Source organism: Bombus huntii, chromosome 1 (assembly GCF_024542735.1).
Source record: "Bombus huntii isolate Logan2020A chromosome 1, iyBomHunt1.1, whole genome shotgun sequence".
Classification (NCBI taxonomy): Eukaryota; Metazoa; Arthropoda; class Insecta; order Hymenoptera; family Apidae; genus Bombus; species Bombus huntii.
The window spans coordinates 24,521,588-24,536,592 of NC_066238.1; the positions used below are offsets into that span (position 1 = coordinate 24,521,588).

A 15,005-nucleotide genomic window follows, 5' to 3' on the forward strand; every position below is an offset into this window, starting at 1 on the left:
TTGTTTTCTTACTTGCACACTTAACTGTGGGCTTAATTTTAGTTTACGAGATATAAAATTATCGCCTAGAATACAAAAATGCAGGTCTCAACTTTAGGGATCCAACGATTCAAAAGTTATATTAAAAGTATAAAAATTTCATTTTTAATTTTATTTATAACAGAGAGGTACTGAAATAATATATAATATTCAATTAATGAAGCCGCACATTTATTTATTTTATACATATATTTCTATTATACGTGTTATAATAGATGCATATAGATTTGTATTTTTACTATTACTCTATCGAAGGATTAACAATTATTCATTAAACATCACACAATATTTAAGGAAACCATAGTTAATGTTAAATAAATAGAATGTACAAAAAAAGAAACAGTAGAAATTGCGCGTGTTTAATTAAACTAGGATACTATGTATTAAATATATGAGAAATACGACTTTGCGATAATAAAAATATTTCTATTATATTACTGTGTATTCAAACTTTTGCTAAAAGGTAGGAAAAGGGAAAAGAAACTGAAATGTTTTAATCTGACCAATTCTTGAATAAAATACTTGTACTATACATGTATTTAAATATCGAAAAATATTTTCTTTTTTATATCATATGTATAATTATAAAATCAGTTATTTAAGGACGTGTATTAGAATTAAATTAGATATAAATTAGATATACATAATTTATATTGATAATGATTTGTAGACGTAAATATAAAGTTATAAATGTAACGCTATGATCTGTACGTATGAAAAATGAAATATGTGCCATTATGTTTTACTAAATAACTCTGTAACAAGATTAATGTGGACGTTAGGTATTTGTATTACTTTGTACACATTAATGTATTTTATGCGATTAACGTATTAATCGAATGATTGTACCAGATTTATATAATTTACAATTATACTAGTTTGTCCACAATGTACGATTTAGAGACTGAACAAAAGAATAAAGACAATGCAGCACTTTTATATTTATTTTTTTCTTGTCTTTCATGCAATAAATTTTAGAAGACTAAAGTCAAAATATCTTTTAAACTAATCGTTATACCTTAATACCTTTTTATAAAAGATTAAAAAATGCATTAAATAGTGTATAAACATGTATAGCTTCGCTTCAAAAATTACATTGGTATTAAAATTTCTTTAAATAAGAATGTAAAAAGAAATCGAAATATCTTATTAAATATCCCCTATGAAGTTAAGCAACTTTTATATGAACAAATTTTTCGTATTTTCATTAATTAAGAAAATAATAGCGTGTATACGAATAAATTGGGTATACTGTAATAGGATAATAAAATTATATAGAATTACATGAATATATATCTCTACAAAAATTTTCTAAACATATTTTAATAAATAAAATTTACTTCAGTGTTTTATTATGTTGTTAATATTATATTAACAAATGATCTACAGATACTTAAAGGTGTATATATATATTTACAATTACATTGTACACAAATATTATAACTATATATATATATATATATATTATATATGTATATTTCTAAAGCTTTTTAGATCTAAAATAACTTTAATTTTCATATCTTCAATCTTTTTTCCTTTCGAAAGTCCAATTAAAAATATTTTTGATGCATAAAAACTACAACTATATATATTTTTTTTTATCTCTTAAAATTTAAAATAGTTTTATTTTTCATGCATATTTTATTCTATTTGCATCTTTTATTTGAAGAATGACGAAATTACTATATATTATATACAAACTACTATATATTATGGAATATTATTGGAAAACAAAAATATTTTTATTTGTAGGATACTATAAAAAGGATAAAATCACTGTAATGAACATATAAAATAACTATGTATATTAAAAATGCGTTTTACATAATGTATCGTAATATAGAGTCAAGTATTTAGATGAAATAAAAATCTCATAGATACATGATTGTAGATGTTTAAACTAAAAATAATTAAATATAAAGGTATTAAAAGAATATCTAAACGAGTACCCTGTTACAAACTACGTCTAACCCTAATCGTAAACGTAAAAAATTTACGCTAGGGACGTAAATATGAGGTAAATATGTTTATACCATTTTTCTTAAAAATCCCAGTCTATGCACTGCGCAATGCATGTAATTTACAAATGTATGTAAATACAAGTTTATTCATTATTATGACATAATGTTCTACACATACACAGTACTCAATTTTTTTTATGAACACGAATGAATGAGGCATTTGATGTAATGTTACTACTCTAAATTATATTTTAGGATATCAGACTTTTGCTAATAAATGCTTGGCGCTTAGGATAATTTTCTTAGTAGCAAACTATCCATATGGTCATGTGCATAAATAGAAACATTTGGCAATCATTTAATCGAGATTTTAATAATTAATATCGAATTATGTTACGTTAACTTAAACCTATCAGACTTTTTTTTTGAAAAAATAAATGGTAACGATAAAGAAGCAATAATAAACGTTTATCTGCTGCATTAATATCGCATGTCTTTTTTTTATACATCGTAAAAATTATTACTACCTATATAATCTCTGTAATCGAAACGAAATTTCGTATTATTTGTACGAAAAAATTGGATTGCGAAGTAGTTTGTCTTGATTATGATTATTTCTCTATGTAGAAATGTTTATAAATATCAAATTTAGATTAATTATAAATTTCACGGATAGTTTTTAAGTAGTCAATCAAATACATTTTTTGTACAATAAAACACATTACTAATTTAGCATTAGTCAGCTAATAATCACAGATATCAAACACAAGAATATGGCACTGAAATATGCAAATAACCTTGTATTTTCAAACAAGTGAATATATGTGTTCTATATAAATGAGAAATAATAATCGAAGAAAAGTAAATTAACTATTAGAATTCTTTAATCTCTTTAAAGTTTAACTTCCAAAAGTTACATTTCCTTCTTTTTAAATCTAGAATTTGTACAGCGAGATATATGTACTTTATCCAAACACTTGAGAAAAATAATCGAATAATTTTTTAAAATATATGTTAAATTTTTAAAGCATAAATTATGTAAAGGCGCTATAAATTCGAGTATCGTATTGAATGACGTTTCGTGTAACAAAGCTCTATCGTTTTGGTAAGTATACAAAGTCTAAGTACATTTTTTTAATTTTTCGTGATGTTTTCGATTTTAACCTGAAATTTTTGAATACATATTACTTTCGTGTTTTATTTTAGTAACATTTAAACTAAATATGTTTTAAATCATAATTAAAAAGTGATGACTAGCTATGTTACTTGCATTGTGATCTTTAAGGGTATATCTATAACAAATAATGCTGTATATGTATTAAAAGGACAGGTTAAAAAATTGAAGGAAGTTCATTTTTCCTGTTCTATTTTTGTATGACGGTACTATTATTTCTATGTTATTTGGCAAATTTATTGACATCACATTTTGCGAATTAAGCAGTTGCTTGAAATTTTTCAGTATTAATCTGGAGGAAATAATTAATCTGGAATAGAAAATGTTAAACTTCTATAGTAAAATATTTTCTTATTTAACATGCAACTTTTTTATATAGGCTAGAAAAGAGAATATCTAAATATACATATATTTTATTATGTTATTTGATTTTTAATCTTACCTATCCAAATTCTTTTAAACTATAATGTTGTCATGAGCCAGCTTTTCTCATTTTTCTGAATTTAAATAATTTTGTTCCATCAAACTGAAAAATATAATATCTAATGTTTTAGAATGTCAAAGAGATTAAAGTTAGTAGTAGTTTTATGCACTGCGGTAATTCATACTTTGCTACATAAAATTTTATGCTGTGAATACATACATGCATGCAATCTCACAGAAAATTTAATTTTAAAGCTGATAAAGAATATCTTTTATTAGTTTATATAAAAATATCGAGTTGTTTGTACCACATCATGGTGTTTTATGTAGCTTAGCAGAATGTATTTAAAATTATTTGTTAACGTAAATTATCTTACCTTTTATATACGAGTTATAAAATCGTAAAATTTGCATACAATTACTTTGGATTATAATATATTTACAAAATTATATACAAAAGTAATTTTTCTCCGATTCATATAAAAGATTTTAATTACGTTATAAATGACGAAATTTTGCTCTAAATAATTACAAATATACTGAATTTAATTAAAATCAGAAGAATTATATCAAAATTAACTGGTAGTCTAATAAAATGGAGTATAATACTGCACAGTTTTATACACAGTAAATTACGAACACTAAAGAATTTTCTATTGTTTTAGTGTGAAACTGTCTGTGTCCGACAAAATATACGTACAATCTACAAAATGTAAATATCTTCCATGATGCTGCTTAAAAATTTAAAAAAATTACGCTAATATTGATCTTCGAGCATTGTACTATACACTTCGCCGGTATGTAAATATCTTCCCAGGATAATTTATCTTCTCATTTATACAACATTTACAAGTTTATGATGCCACAGTCTTGTAGGAGTAATGTACACTTAATTATTTAAATCTCAGAAAAATTTCTTACAGTAACGAATTTCCATAATGAGGTGGTATCGATCATCGACTAGTCTTTTTACGTTTGCGTTTTGACTCACCGGACGGATTCCACTCTGGATCAACATCGGTGTAAGAATAATTTACTTTAGGAACGTTTCTTTTTGAGCTTCTTGTTTGCCGTAGAGGCGACTGTGTTTTCTTTACCCTTTTATACGTTCCTTCTTGCTCTATCGTTTCTATCTCAAATCGCTTTATCGACGTCACGTCTAATAGATTCACCTCTTCCTGTTGCGCGAATGTTTTAACTGTCCTCTGAAGGCAAGATTCTTGATATATAGTATTACTAGTTTGATCATTTGTCGGTCGAAATTGGCATTCGATCTTTCTTGCATTTTCGTTCGCCAGATTCTGATGTGATTCGGTATCCTGTACATCTTTGTAATAATTTCTTCTTATCAAATGCGAATTGCAGTGATAGTCACCACGCAGTTCCTGCTTTTTCGCAAGAGACAGTTCGTATTCTGATTTAACGATTTGATCAGACCTCTTCCGTGTATTGTCCAACGCTTCTAAAGCAGCTATAGACATCATAGGCATAGCTGGATAATTGTCTATTTTTTCAGTTTTTATAGGTGCGCCCGCATATGCCATAGCATGCGCCTTCAGCCTTTTCTTTAAAGGCAACTTATTCTCTGCATCTTTTTTAAACACTCCTTTTTCTGAGTCACACTGTACTCCCAGTTTTTCCAATGACTTATTTTGCAAGAGGTTGTTCTCTATTTTACACAATAATTGATCGTCGTATAATTTTTCTATAACGACTTCATTCTTTGCTCTGTCATGCTCTTGGACGGCAGGGCTTTGTACTGACGAATGCGTTGGCAAAAAATACGGACTACTTTCGATACAAGACACGTGGGTATCCGTCGCTGGGTGTATACACTGTCTGCAATGCGCGACGATATCGTAGGTGCAATTTAAACAGGAGCAATGCGATCTTCCACATGAACTACCCGATTTCGCGTGCGAATGAAGGGAAGTGTTAGCATTAATTTGCAAACTACACGATACTGAGGTGCAATGTTTATGATATGGTACGCATAATTCCCCATTGCCTGCACAATTTCCATAGATCGGTGGTAAGGTAGTTGGATGAGTGGTAGATATATGTAAGGGATGTTGAGCATTAACTTCGTGTGGATGTGAGTGAATTCCATTGAATCCCGGGATCGCGCAGTTCGGCGCGATGTGATTAGAGATATTGAACTCTTGCTTGATATTTTGTCGGAAGGTGAGATTCGATTTTGATTTCCGCTTTTCCATCGATTTGCTCATCAAGTTTACCTCCTGATACATTTGCGAATTGACAGAAAGCATGTCAGTCGATAGCGGTGCTTTTTTTGAATATACTTTCGTGTCTGCAAAATTCTTATCTTCCGGTTCAATCTTGATCCCTTCTACGGAACACTTGTTCTCTTGATACGATAATTCCTTGTTGTACGAAGTTAATTCCAAGTTACACGATGCATAGTCCAGAGAAGTTATAGCTTCGAATTGTCCACAATCTTCAGTTGGAGATATCCAATTTTTCTCTTTTAACCTGTTGATTTCCTCGTCGCTAGTGTGATCCTCCGAATTTTCAACCGCTTTGTTTATAATATACAGATTACTGTTAGGAGACTTTTGCAGCAAAACTATGGTTTCTCCGTTTAGTATTACGTTTGTATTCTCTTTCACGGTTTGCGCATTATTCTCAATGGGGGCGAAATTATGCGTCAGCGCGTCCGTGTCGTAATTTATGCTTGTTTCCGGATGAGAAATGACTTTACACAACTCGCTATCACCGTTTCCACTCTCTGCTTCGTTAGATGTTACTTCTACTCGAAGCTCGACTTTATCTATGGTGTCCTCGGGATAAATGCCAACGATTCTATTGATTATTTCTGCGGATGGATTTTCAAGTAATAGGGAAACGGTATTTGACGAATCATTTGTATCAGTCTCGTCATCAGTGATTTGATTGCAACAAGCATACCTCAAAGATGCGTAATCTTTTACTTTTATTTGGTCGCATTTTACGTCGGATTCAGGCTTTAAATGTGGTATATGCTGTGAAACACTCGCCAACAACGACAGACCATCGATATTGTCTTGTAATTCAGAATCTTGAACGATATATTTATTTTTGGCAACGGTACACACATTTTTCTCCTCTGTTACTTTATATAAATTATTACACTCCTTCGACGTGATTTCTGATGACACTTTGTCAGATTTGCAAGGAACATCTTCCTTATTAACATATTTGCCAATATTATTATCGCACTTGTCCCCTACAGGCTCCTTAAAGTTTGTATCGATACAAGAATTTTCATTATTTTCAATATTTTCATTCGGGCACGTTGCATTAATTGTATTAGAAATATCTTTCTTATCCGTAGAATAAGATTCGAAAATAGATTCTCTAATGTTATCGATGCTTGATTTATTTTCTCTTATATTCTCGTTTATTTCATCATAACTACAGATTTCTAATTCTGGTCGCGTGCAGAATTTATCTTTCGCTCTGCTTACGCACTTTGATGATTTCGATTCCATTCGCGATTCAAACTTCTTTTGCATTGTCGAAATTTCGACAAGTATACCTGATGATCCTTGCTTCTCCTCATAATCTAATACATTTTTAATAGGAGAAGCTTCAACTTTCTGGATTCTTCCAGTAGAGATTGTTTCATTTCTATCATTATTTTGCGGCGTAATTAATTCCTCGTATCTAATTTCGGAATTAACAGTCCTGTTAGAGTAGTCAGATTTACAAACACGTTCACTGAAACAAGTATTATTTAACATTTTGTCGCTCGAGACATTTTGATTATTCCTTTCGAGCTCTAAGTTTTCCGACAATGTTACCCTTTCAGTTACCTCGTCATTAATTACATTAACATTAGAACGATTAGAACTATCAGCGTTATCTTTGGAATTATACTGAGTACAAATTGTGGTATTATTTACACCTGGGCATTCTGTTTCTAGATCACAGACTTTTTTAAAACTTTCAACTTTTTCGCGTGTTTCAGGCTCTGAGAAAACGTCTGTTTCTGTCAATCGCTTGATCACAGTTTGTTTATTAAAACTATCATTCTCCTTCTCGTCGCTCTGTATATTCGAAATATCTGCATTACTTAAACAATTACCATTAACAACGCTGTTTGAAATTTTTGATACTTGCTTCGTTAGCGGGAGTATCTCGGTTAGAACTGTTTTACTGATCATTGTAGACGCTTTAACATTTACTTCTTTAGTATTGACTTCCGTACCAATCGATTTTCTTATACTTTCTGTACAAGTTATTAACTCTTTGTCGATTTCCATCTTATTTTCATCATTTTTAAGGACAACCGTTCGGCATGCATTAGATTCATTTTTTTCACCGAGACTTTTCGTGGCACATACCGATTGAGAGGAATCTTCCGATCGATGACTAATATTTCGTGAGGTATTCGATGGATGTGTAAGCCCAACATGTTCCTGCCTTTTCTTCTTGTGTGATGCTTTTACTATCTTTAAATCGATATTCTTTTTTGCTTCTTCTAACCATGGTAGTTTTCTAGATTTTCTTTTCTTTATACATTTCTCGAGCACTATATCATTAGTTAAATCAATAATTACAATCTCATTGGACTTTTTACATTTCCTCCGCAAACGATTTTTATTTGATTTAATTGTTTTAGAATTAACATGCTCCGTAGAAATATTATTCGAAAAAGTACCTAAACATTTAAAACTAGTTTGTTCTTCCAAATTTAAAGTTTTAAAAGTATTTAGCAAAGAAATAGATTCATTTTTTTTATTTTTATCTGATATAATTGAATTTACATTATTATCTACATATTCTACATCTTTCTTAACCATATCTTCCGACTGACGTGCATGAACATAAATTATTATTAATTTTGTCGTAATTAAGTTATATTATCTTTATGTGCGCATCAATCGAATTTTCATAGATTAATTACTAGTTTTATTATCTACATAAAAATAACTTTATGCAGTAATTAGTATAGTTTGGAAAACGTTATAAATAATTTTGGTAGCAATTTGAAAGTGATGATTAATAATTATAAATGTGTCAACAAATGTGTGTAACAAATGTGCATGAAAATAAATAATTAGTATATAGATAAATACCATTTTTGAATTAATTCTACTGGACGAATCAATGAGAGTTGCAATTCCGTCCTGGTATACACTTCCATTGCTTTTTCTGCAATATTGTGCAAACATTTCACAATGTTTTTTTATATCAAATTTATGCTGCAATAGAGCTTTTGTAGAATTTGGTTGACTCTTTGGCACTTTTGGCAATACATCTTCTAATATACTTGATGAGAATGTAGATGGCAATGGCCCCAGAGATGCAATTGCAGCAGCTGTTATTTGATCTTTTACAGCCACATTTTCATTTATTTTTCTCCACAAACGATAAATAAAAAAGTAACGAATATACATAATACTAGATTCTGGGTGAATGGGAATATTTTTTATTATTTTCCTAAAAAGGAAAATAGTTGTGTATATGTATGTATGTATATAATAAGTATTAATATATATTAATATATATAGAGAATAATACCAATAAACGAGAGTGAAATTAAATTTTAATATAAGTTCTTATTTGGTGAAGTATTAAAAGATCTGATAGTTTGCTAAGTAACTGAAAAAAATAAAGGTAACTTATGCAGCATACGCAATAATTACCTATTATATAGATTCACTCAAATGTAAAAGTTAATAATAAATTTAAAATATAGTAAAATAAATATGAAATTTTTAACTGAGGCAGTAAATTTATTGCAAATGATAAAACTAATTTATATTTCTTGATTGAATTTTCACAAATTAAAAATAGAATAAAAATGTCAGAAATAAACTCTTTTACTTTGTTTTATACTTACGTTATAATTGGATCTAAAATATGATGATAACTGCAACACATTAGTTGTACCTTGATTAAAGTATCTAATAAATGTTCCATGGAATGTTCTGAAAGAGATATATATACATTTTCTTTTAAGATAACATACAATATTTCAGCATTTTAAATCATTTCTATTTAAATTAATTGCGGTAAAATATTTGTGTGAACATCATCATACCTAGATAAACATAAAGACAAGAAGTAATCCTTGCACAAATTTTATCATGATTTTCTCTGCTTTTCCTAGATGCTTTTAATTCCATATCTATATAGAGCGCTAATAAGTCGGACATATTATTTAAATAACTGAACCTATCATGATCCTAAAAGGTGAAATTTGTTTAGTGTTTAGTAACATAAGAAACAGTTCAGCATACAAAAATATTAAAATTAAGAAAGAAGCTTACCTCAGAAAGTTCACGATAAATATATAAGAACAACATTAAAGTCTCACTAATAGAATCCTTTAATTTTGCTGCTCTTAAAGGCCTTGTGTAACATTCATTTACACTGACACTTACATTTCTGTAAGCAAATTATTTACTGAAACATTTTTCATTTTCTTAATATAATAAAACTGATAAATTTACAACATGCAATCCATTGCTATCCTATCCAAAATTTGCAACTTATACAACATTTTATATTATTTGATTTATATATAACAAATTTATGCTTAAATATATAATTCATTAATAATTTATTTAAATAATTAGTACGGATATTATATATATGTAAACGTATCAGTGATATTAACAGATATCAAACAGATACAAAAATTTAATTATGCCTTGAAAGCATAAAAAGTTTAATAAGTATGATTACAAAATTGTATGAAGTTATTGAAGTTTTCAATAATAAACATTGTTTTTAAAGTAACCTTGACGTGATATAAAATAATTAAAACAAACAATATTTTTATAGTATTAGTAGTAGCAGTAGTAGTAGTAGCAGCAGTATCTATTTATTGTGTTGTCCCTTATGTAGTAGTATTTATTTATTGCGTTGTCCCTCATGTAATAGTATTTATTTAGTGCATTGTTCCTTATGTAATAGTATTTATTTATTACATTGTCCCTTTTGTAGTAGTATTTATTTATTGTTTTGTCCCTTACAACCTCAAAATTTTGTAATGTAATTTTGTAAAAATTATATTTATTTCTATTTTTATGGTTAATAATTTTTATACACATTTTTGATTATTGATATTAACTTATAATTTGAAAACATTTTATACTGATATTGTTATTATATCACTTTCATTTACGATTGTTCTCAATATGTTTTACAATAATTATTTGATGAATATTTCCTAATGTTTCCCTAATATTTCCACTGACCATAATTTAATATTAAAAAAATGATATCTTTTAAATTTAGGATCATATAGCCACTTCCTTCTTTATATTTTTTGTACCATTTTATTCTACTGCATTCTAATGATCTGTCTATTACAGATATTCTTAATAATTTTAATTTGATGTTCATAAAGGAAACACGTTTGTATTGTATATATACATTTATTGTATATTATTATTATATATATAATTACATATATATATTTATAATAATATCTACGTATAATGTATAATATCTAAAGAACTAAGTTATTTACTTTTACTGATTTTTAAACCAGTTCCCAGAAAAAACATTACTGGTAAACTGAAAATGGGGATGATACAAACTTATGACGATATAATCATTACCTCACATAAAATTGCATAAGTTCTGTTAAAGATGCCATACTTTTTTCTGTATGTATACACCTGCACATTTTTTTAAACTCTAGGATCCAAGGAAACAGCTCAATAATTGATGGTTTTGATTCATCATTGTTCAATTTTAGTCTTCCATTGTTTTTAACCATTTCCTTTTTGGTATCTGTACATTAACAAATAAATAATTGTTTAACAAAATAGTTCCGTAAATGGTTATGACAGCAACAAACAGATTTTTAAACACATTAAACAATTTTATTTTTTTTGTTTTTATTGTTTAAAACAAAATTTCAGTTTTTCTATCCAAACTGAACTTTTCTTTAAAGAACTCATTCGAAAAAAAAACAAATTTTATCTTGTTCACTTCATAATGTAAATTGCTTAAACACAGATGCCGCACGTATTTAGTACGAATAAAAAAGAATACCACAAGCAAATGTACATAATATACTTATATAACATAATAATTGAGGCAATGTTACGGTAACGTAACATATCACGTGTAATCAATTTTTGTATTTATTTGAAAATTTATACGTAATAGAAAATATCTTCTTGTTATCGATATTATTGTACATACACGATATTATGCCACGAGCTCAATGAATGCTTTCAGCTACATTTACAAATAGAACTTATGCAGGATTTTCTAAATAATATCAGGAATTCTAATTAATAGAATTATGCAGGAGTGTGAAAAGATTTAACGAATTATTTTTACCAATTATTTAACGTTCTTAAATAATAGAAAATGACGATAATAATAGTAACAGAAATCAATGAAATTTAACATTTGAAAGTCGCAGTAGCAGTTTAAACACTCTCTTTATTATCCAATAAAGTGTTAACAATATTTATGGTTTAGTAAATTTATTATGGCTTTATTAAAATTTTTTCAAATTGATGCTTAAAGTTTATATTAGACGTAAGAATTATTTTTAAATAACTTGTATATGTATGTTTGTGAAAATTATACAATATCACCAAGTAATATGTATTCACACAGAGATTAGAAAACATATCGAATTAAAAGTGTATTTAATAAATGATTTAAAATAAATGTGATGAAAAACTTAATCGAACGGTTAATTCTGGTGTTACACACAGATGCATTATCCACTTAGCACAAGACTGATTCTTCACAGAAAATTTCCGAAACTATCACCAAAAAGTATACGTTTATTTGGAGATTTCATTTGCATTTCTAGAGATTCGGTTGGTAGTCATTGAATTGGCAATGCCAATAAATGTAGCGACAAATCGATCGAATGCGCGTCGAGGAGGTTGCGTGCGAAGACTAGCGTGTTTCTGCCGCTAAACATTCGTAAACAACCGGTGAAAAACACTTTTTAACGAACACGATAACCACATACCTTGCACCCGAGCGTTTTCGTTTTGCATGCTGTTTATCCGCTCTTCCACAACACAATTCATTTTGTTGAAATTTTTCAATAAATGTGTTAATATTTCGTAGAAACGTTTTTCCCTACCAGAGTGTACTTCATGTTAGAGACCGAAGAAACTACCGCGTCCGCGTCTCTCCACATACTGCGCTCTCGGTAACGGCCATATTGACACTGGCATTTGGTGCATCCACCACGAGAGCGCGTCTCTTACACCCCACTGTTACCAAGCTCACATCTATTATCCTACACTTAAAAGCACACACTAAATACCAGAATCATCTTGTATATTCCTCCTCTTCTTAGCTTTTTATTAATGAATTTTTATCACTATTTTTACATGTATATGATTCAATGATATTACGAATTGTCTTAGTTACCGATAACTCTAGGCGGTAAAATTTCGATATTTGGCGTTCTTTGAGGGTTAAAAGCAGCAAGGGTTTAGAAATAAATGGCTGATTCGTCGGCCTTTCAGGTAACTCAGCCAATGGAGGTCGAGCAACATGTAGCGCGCAAATCATGAACCGAGAACATCGCCATCCCTACCCCGCAAAACAGCCCAATCAGAACCGAGCAATTAAGTAATTACAACACACGGTTGCTTGTATACATATACGTACATAATTATTTTTTTATGCTTAGTCTGAATGTTTTTTAACAATGTTTCCCGTTATAAAAATTTAATTGTGGTGATAAAATAACACTTAATCAAATTGAAGATCGATTGTAGTTACACTTAAAGAATATATATGAGAAAGGCGGTAAATGTGGAAGATTTTTCATATCGCACTCCTTGACTATTATTTCTTATTTCTGAAAAAGATAAAGATAATTAATTGATTTGATGAACTGAATATATGAGACGCAATGATTAACAAAATTATTAAATTATAAAAAATATATTTGTTTGTTGAATTTGATATATTGTTGTTTTACTTATGCAATATAAAAGTATGTAAAATTGAACTATCAGGAATAGAACGTTTTTAATATTTTAATAATTTATATTACATAGTTTTGTACAGTACAACATATATTGTACATATTAAATTGTAGGCAACACAAATATACGTATTATACTATATATTAAATTATATCTCTTTAAAATAGAGTTGTTGATATTTAAGCCTTTGTAAACAAAAAAATATAAATTTTTTAACCAATTCTTTAATATATTAACATATTTGTAACACTTCTTTTATATGACATAAGAATGTTTTATAAAACATAATTCCTAGTACCTTCATGTATATAAAGGATATGGATACCAATTATGTATTGCACCAAGAAATTTTCGTATTGTAAATTTAGAAATAAAAACATAGGAAAGAATAAGCATACATTCATTACAAGAATTTTCATGTACCTCTGAACTAGAATCCCACAAATGCATTTCAACTAATTTCTTACTCACTTGAGTTTTATGTTAATCAATGGAACAATTAATTATGCTATCAATAATATTCTTACACATTGATATTTTTTTAGAGAAAAAATGGTAATGAAACTGGTGGTTGGCAAAGAAAAAGTAATGGATCTGAAATCCAACGGACATTTCAATAGCTAAAAATTGATTGAACTGTGAGGTGGTGTGCAAGGGCGCGTGCGCAACAACATCTGGAAAGCTCGGCTTGCTCTTTCGGTTCTTGTCGGCCGCAGCCGCGATCCTCGGTTCCGACGGTGTCGCCTACTTCGAGCTCAGTGAGCCGATGTGTGAGCGCCGCGACGCCCAGAGCAGCCCCGACGTTAAGCGTCGCCGACATAGGTTCGAGAGGCCACGTTTTCTTTCTCGTCTTCGTCGTCATCGTTGTTGTCGTTGTAGTCGTCATTTTCGTCATCGATTTCTTAGTTGACTTTTTTCGATCGGCCATCGTGGTGGCGCACGCGGCTGCACATCGCCGATCGGTTTGGTGCGCGACGAAAAGGGAGACAGAGAGAGACAGAGACGTGTACAGTATATATCTTCCTCTATCCCTCTCTCTTCTTCTCCTTTTATCGGTCTCTTTCTTTCTCTCTCTGAACCTCCACCGCCCTGAGCATTTCTGTCTTTCTCAATCTTGATACTCGTATATATTCATTCGCTTTCGACACCATCGTCTCTCGCTGTCGCTGCTGTCCTTTCCATCGGTGGTTCACGTGTCCCGTGAATGCGTCGCAAAACGTATCTTCTCTCTGCTCTCTACCGGCGATCTCTCGTTGCTTGGGGAACGTATGACCACGAAAAGGAAAGGGAATGACCGTGGCCGAGGACATGATCAGCGATGAACCAACAACAAGGAAAATTATATAACACGTAAACGGATACATAAGTACTTACTACATGCATATTCGATCTGTTCTTGCAACAAACGATTCAATCTGCTACCTATGGATATCCTTCGATAACCGTAAGAAAACCATTCGTAGTCGATGC

General features: G+C 29.6%; 2 protein-coding genes across 10 annotated transcripts in view; one reads left to right on the forward strand and one right to left on the reverse strand.

Moving 5' to 3' along the window:
• Positions 1-188: 188 nt before the first annotated feature.
• The window catches only part of LOC126866320 (uncharacterized), a 28,596-nt gene continuing 13,779 nt past the window's right edge, over positions 189-15,005 (reverse strand). For 2 of the 7 annotated variants that reach the window (XM_050619796.1, XM_050619768.1), the window contains exons 2-8: positions 11,175-11,349; positions 9,876-9,993; positions 9,647-9,791; positions 9,446-9,533; positions 8,679-9,042; positions 3,617-8,411; positions 189-3,484 (exon numbers count right to left, since the gene is read on the reverse strand). In XM_050619796.1, coding sequence (XP_050475753.1) covers positions 4,551-8,411; positions 8,679-9,042; positions 9,446-9,533; positions 9,647-9,791; positions 9,876-9,993; positions 11,175-11,335 — 4,737 coding nt within the window. In that variant the 5' untranslated portion in view covers positions 11,336-11,349 and the 3' untranslated portion in view covers positions 189-3,484; positions 3,617-4,550. Of the gene's footprint in view, positions 3,485-3,616; positions 8,412-8,678; positions 9,043-9,445; positions 9,534-9,646; positions 9,792-9,875; positions 9,994-11,174; positions 11,350-12,291; positions 12,526-12,559; positions 12,775-14,909; positions 14,989-15,005 lie in introns of those variants that run through there. The other 5 variants (XM_050619758.1, XM_050619748.1, XM_050619779.1 and 2 more) reach the window with 5 other exon arrangements.
• LOC126866628 (RYamide receptor-like) overlaps positions 13,874-15,005 on the forward strand; it is a 369,792-nt gene continuing 368,660 nt past the window's right edge. For 2 of the 3 annotated variants that reach the window (XM_050620455.1, XM_050620476.1), the window contains exon 1: positions 13,874-14,885. The gene's annotated coding sequence lies outside the window, so the exon portion shown is untranslated. Of the gene's footprint in view, positions 14,980-15,005 lie in introns of all 3 variants that reach the window. The other variant, XM_050620465.1, reaches the window with a different exon arrangement.